Consider the following 5,223-nt stretch of genomic DNA (forward strand, 5'->3'; position numbering starts at 1 on the left):
ATAAAACACTTGGCACTCTTAGGTGGTGAGTGTTCCGGAATTGAAAGCCTTTCAAGACTTTCCTCCCACCTTCAGTCCTCCACGGTGCAGTCAGATGGAGGCAGATCACACAGTTGTGTTTTCTTCACTCAGCTGAGAAGCGCCCCGCAGTGCAGCCTAGCAGCAACATTGGCAGATCGATTGAGTTGCTAGCTGTTGTCTGTGTGTGTGTCTGCGTCTGTGTCTGTGTCTGTGTGTGTGTGTGTGTGTGTGTCTGTGTCTGTGTCTGTGTCTGTCTGTGTGTGTGTGTGTGTCTGTGTCTGTGTCTGTGTCTGTGTCTGTGCCTGTGCCTGTGTCTGTGTGTGTCTGTGTCTGTGTCTGTATGTGTGTGTGTCTGTGTGTCAGTGTCTGTGTCTGTGTCTATGTCTGTGCCTGTGCCTGTGTCTGTGTCTGTGTGTGTGTGTGTGTGTGTCTGTGTCTGTGTCTGTATGTGTGTGTGTCTGTGTGTCAGTGTCTGTGTCTGTGTCTAGCAGCAACATTGGCAGATCACACAGTTGTGTTTTCTTCACTCAGCTGAGAAGCGCCCCGCAGTGCAGCCTAGCAGCAACATTGGCAGATCGATTGAGTTGCTAGCTGTTGTCTGTGTGTGTGTCTGCGTCTGTGTCTGTGTCTGTGTGTGTGTGTGTGTGTGTGTGTGTATCTGTGTCTGTGTCTGTGTCTGTCAGTGTCTGTGTCTGTGTCTAGCAGCAACATTGGCAGATCGATTGAGTTGCAGGCTGTTGCGAAAAAGATAACAACAATAATGATAACCCTTTCGTACCAGAATACTGAATACTTACACTGCACCCTGCTCACTTCTCTCTCCTCAGTTCTTCTGTTCAGGCAGGCCGGTAGTCACCTAGAGCCACCTTATGTTCCTCTTTATGTTCTGTTTATGTTCTGTTTATGTTGTCCCTTTGGGGTGTTCCTCCGTTTTTTGTTTTTTTAATCTCTTTTGACAACATTTGTTTGCGCTTTTCTTTTCACCCATTTTATCCCTCATCTGTGATGTAAAGCATCCTGTGCATTCGTGTTGATTTTATTTTATTTTATTTTATTTTATTTTATTAATTCATGCTTGCAGTGGAGCCAAGGCCCCACTGAAAAACTGCAGAACTTACATAGATATGACACACAATATTAGCAGCACAACAATTACACAACAAAAATATTTCAAGGCGGCAAAGCAAGGGCAGGTAGCAGTCATGGTAGCCATGCTGTATTATGTGTGAGTCTAGATATTGTCATTGTACAGTCTAACTGCAGTATGCAGGGTTGAGTTTTTCAGCCTGCTGGTTTTGGCCTTTGGTTCAGCCAGCTTGTGCTGGTTCCTCAGTGTCCTGGCAGTGCAGCTGCCTCGTGTTGGAGGTAGCAGGTCATGCAGAGGGTGTATGCTCGTCATGCATGTTGCAGTTGTGAAGGGCGCTATAGAAATAAAGTTTTACTTACTTACTTACTTACTTACTTACTTTCTCCTTGTCCCTCCCTTTTCTTTCTCCCCCACTCCCCTCTCTCGGCTCAGTCAAAACAAGCTTTATTAGCAGGGGTGCACATAACTGGTGCGCCAGTGCGCATGCGTCGCCAAAATGCATGCTGCGCGGCAGATCAGCTGCATGAAGGCGCTCTTGCGCACCTACAGCTGGAAGCGCTGGGAGAGGAATTTACTTCCTCAAAATCCGACTGCTGACTGCTGACTGCTGCATCACTGAGGCACCCGACGAGCCGTCAAAATGTCCAAGAAGCAAGCCCCACTAAGTAACTATTTGCCGGCGCTTCCCCTCACGAAAACATTCGGAAAGTATCGTAACTCGTACTTTCATTCCGCGTAACGCGTATCGCACGGTTATCACGGTTATCACGGTTATCACGGTTATCACGCCGCACGTGAAAATTCAGTCCCGAACGACTCGTCGCTAAAAGGAAAAACAACACCAAGGGACTTCACGTTTCTTTACTCTGAAGCTTTCAAACGTTCAGACGTTTGTTTTACAGCTTCATTATCGCACCTAGACCCCTGTCCCAGGGAATATGGTTGGGAATTCTATTAGAAAAAGAAAAAAAAAAAGACTTTGTTGCACAATCAAAATAATGAGCTATTTAAAGTGATAGCCTACAACATCCTCTACCATGGTTGAAATTGAGGACAGTGATAACTTACAGCAGTCAAGAGAGCAGTGATGATGATGAATAAGCTTGTAGCATAAATAAATACTTAGGCTGTAACTTTTTGTTGAAAAGTTGATTTCAGTGTTTACAGAACAGAGCAGTGCTTAAAGAGATGTCAGTTGATTTCATTGTGTTTAAAGAACAGACATTCAGTTAGTGCTTAAAGAGATGTCAGTTGATTTCATTGTGTTTAAAGGAGTCTGACTGACTTTCATGCTTAAAGAGCAGTCATTTGATTTTGCATTTGTTTCTTTTGTTTTGCACACAATCATTTGTTCGTTCATCTTTATTTATGAATAAATGTCGTTTTGCTAATATAAGTTATCCATGTATCCCTTTTTCATCCATCCTGTGGGACGGGTCGTGACTCGCAAGCTCGGGGAGCACCAAGCAGCATCCCTAGGTGCTCCTCTGAGCACTGGCCCCAAAAAGTTATGTGCACCCCTGTTTATTAGTTCAAAAGGAGCAGTACAGTACAACAAAATAACACCTCCCCCACCCCTCCCTCTCTCTCCCTCTCTCTCTCTCAGACCTGCAGCCAGTGACGTACTGTGAACCAGCGTTCTGGTGTTCTATCTCCTACTACGAGCTGAACCAGCGGGTGGGGGAGACCTTCCACGCCTCCCAGCCCTCCCTCACGGTCGACGGCTTCACCGACCCCTCCAACTCTGAACGCTTCTGCCTGGGCCTGTTGTCCAACGTCAACCGCAACGCTGCCGTGGAGCTCACACGCAGACACATCGGTACGTGTGTGTGTGTGTGTGTGTGTGTGTGTCTATGTGTCTGTGCGTGTGCGTGTGTGTGTGTGTGTGTGTGCGTGTGTGCGTGTGTGTGTGCGTGTGTGTGTGTGTGTGTATGTGTATGTGTATGTGTATGTGTATGTGTATGTGTATGTGTATGTGAATGTGTATGTGTATGTGTGTGTGTGTGTATGTGTGTATGTGGTTATATGGTTGTGTCTCCTGACACTGAGGTGTCTCTCTGTGGTCTTCTCTCCAGGCAGGGGCGTGCGTCTCTACTACATCGGAGGAGAGGTGTTTGCAGAGTGCCTCAGTGACAGCGCCATCTTTGTCCAGAGTCCCAACTGTAACCAGCGCTACGGCTGGCACCCTGCCACTGTCTGCAAGATCCCTCCAGGTGAGAGAGAGAGAGAGAGAGGTGTGGAGAGAGAGAGAGAGAGGTGTGGAGAGAGAGAGAGAGAGGTGTGGAGAGAGAGAGGTGTGGAGAAAAGGTGTAGGAGTGGGAGGTAGAGAGAGATCTTCACACTTGCTTTGGCAATGTAAACGTCTGTTTCCCATGCCAATAAAACCCTTTAAAGTGAGAGAGAGAGAGATGCACTCCTCACATACCTGTACTTTCACTACCTATACACACGTGCACAGACATACTGTACTTACACAAAACCATTCCAATCCAACACCTCACAATGTTTACCAGGCATACATGTTTGCACCTGCAGAGAAAGTGTGTGTGTGTGTGTGTGTATGTCTAGTAAACATTGTCCGGGGTCATTGGATTGGAATGGTTTTGTCACGGTTGTCTGCTGGTTCCCCGGTTCGAAACGATTGCGTGACGGTCGCCCCGGCGGTTATCTGGAGGCTGAATCTAAGGGTTGTGTGTGAATCGTTGTGTGTGTGTGTGAATCTAAGTGTAAATCTATGTGACATTCGCCAGGCTGCAACCTGAAGATCTTCAACAACCAGGAGTTTGCGGCCCTGCTGGCCCAGTCGGTGAACCAGGGCTTCGAGGCCGTCTACCAGCTGACCCGCATGTGTACCATCCGGATGAGTTTCGTCAAAGGCTGGGGAGCAGAGTACAGGTAAAGACCCCGCCCCCCCCCCCCCCCCCCCCCCCCCGTGTGGTGCTGCAGCTACACACACACACACATATGCATGGTGTACAGCCTGCATACTGTACAGCCCTAGATGTCATCCCCACCAGAGAGGAGCCATATGTACCTCTACCCTCCACGATGAGACTGGGCAAGGCTGCTCTGTTTACACACACACACACACACACACACACACACACACACATATATATACACACACACACACACACATATATATTTGTTTATTTTTTTATTTAACCTTTATTTAACCAGGCAAACATGTAAGAACAAATTATTATTTGCAAATGCAGCCTGACCAAAAAGCAATGGCTCTTTGGGGGGGGGGAGGGGGGGATGGGAAGCTAGAAATAAAACAAGGTTAAGTAATACAATAAACAATAAAACAATAAAACACTGGCAAATACAGATGCATTAAAATACTAACAGTCAGAGAGAGGAGAGAGAGACGGAGGAGGTAGGGGTGAGGAAGAGCGGAGGTGAGGGATAGCGGGGGTAGTGGAGCAGGGGTACTTAAAATGAGGCAGTGATGGGTTATGGGATGGGTGAGAGACGGTGATCAACAGGTGCATTGATCGACTATGGTTCGCTGCAGGATTTGTTTGAAAGCAGTGAGTGAGGTGAGGGCCGTGAGTTTGAGGGTGTTTTGTAAGGTGTTCCAGTCGTGTGCTGCAACGAACCGGAAAGCGCTGCGCCGACAACGGTACGGGCTTTGGGGATGGTGAGTCGGACAAGATCACTGGATCTTAGAACGATGACGGGGCGGTGAGAGAGGTGCAGAAGGGATGAGAGGTAGAAAGGTATATATAGGTATAAAGAGGTATAAAGGTATAATATATACACATACACACACACATATATATACACACACACACACACACACACACATATATACACACATATATACACACATCCACAGACACACACACACATATATACACACACACACACACACATATACACACATACTCATACACACACACATATATATACACACACACACACACGCACACACACACACACACACACACGTGCTGGGTCAAAGAGAGCCGAGTGTACCCCTCCCTACTTCCCACTTTCCCTCCCTCTGTTCCAGGCAATAATGTGACTCATCTGATTGTGGGGCTGGAAAAGGAGAAGGAGAGGAGAGGAAGAAGGGGGGAGCAGAGGGAGAGCCCTAATAGGAGTTA

The 5,223-nt window shown here is 47.3% G+C and overlaps 1 protein-coding gene across 2 annotated transcripts in view; it reads left to right on the forward strand.

The window, feature by feature from the left end:
• smad3a (SMAD family member 3a) overlaps nt 1–5,223 on the forward strand; it is a gene marked incomplete at both ends in the record, with an annotated part of 30,478 nt that overhangs the window by 21,586 nt on the left and 3,669 nt on the right. The window contains 3 exons of one of the 2 annotated variants that reach the window (XM_080533003.1): nt 2,715–2,931; nt 3,188–3,321; nt 3,859–4,003. In XM_080533003.1, the coding sequence (XP_080389129.1) occupies nt 2,715–2,931; nt 3,188–3,321; nt 3,859–4,003 (496 nt within the window). The remainder of the gene's footprint in view (nt 1–2,714; nt 2,932–3,187; nt 3,322–3,858; nt 4,004–5,223) is intronic. The other variant, XM_080533004.1, reaches the window with a different exon arrangement.

This window comes from Nansenia antarctica (genome assembly GCF_963989245.1).
Source record: "Nansenia antarctica genome assembly, chromosome: 5".
Classification (NCBI taxonomy): Eukaryota; Metazoa; Chordata; class Actinopteri; order Argentiniformes; family Microstomatidae; genus Nansenia; species Nansenia antarctica.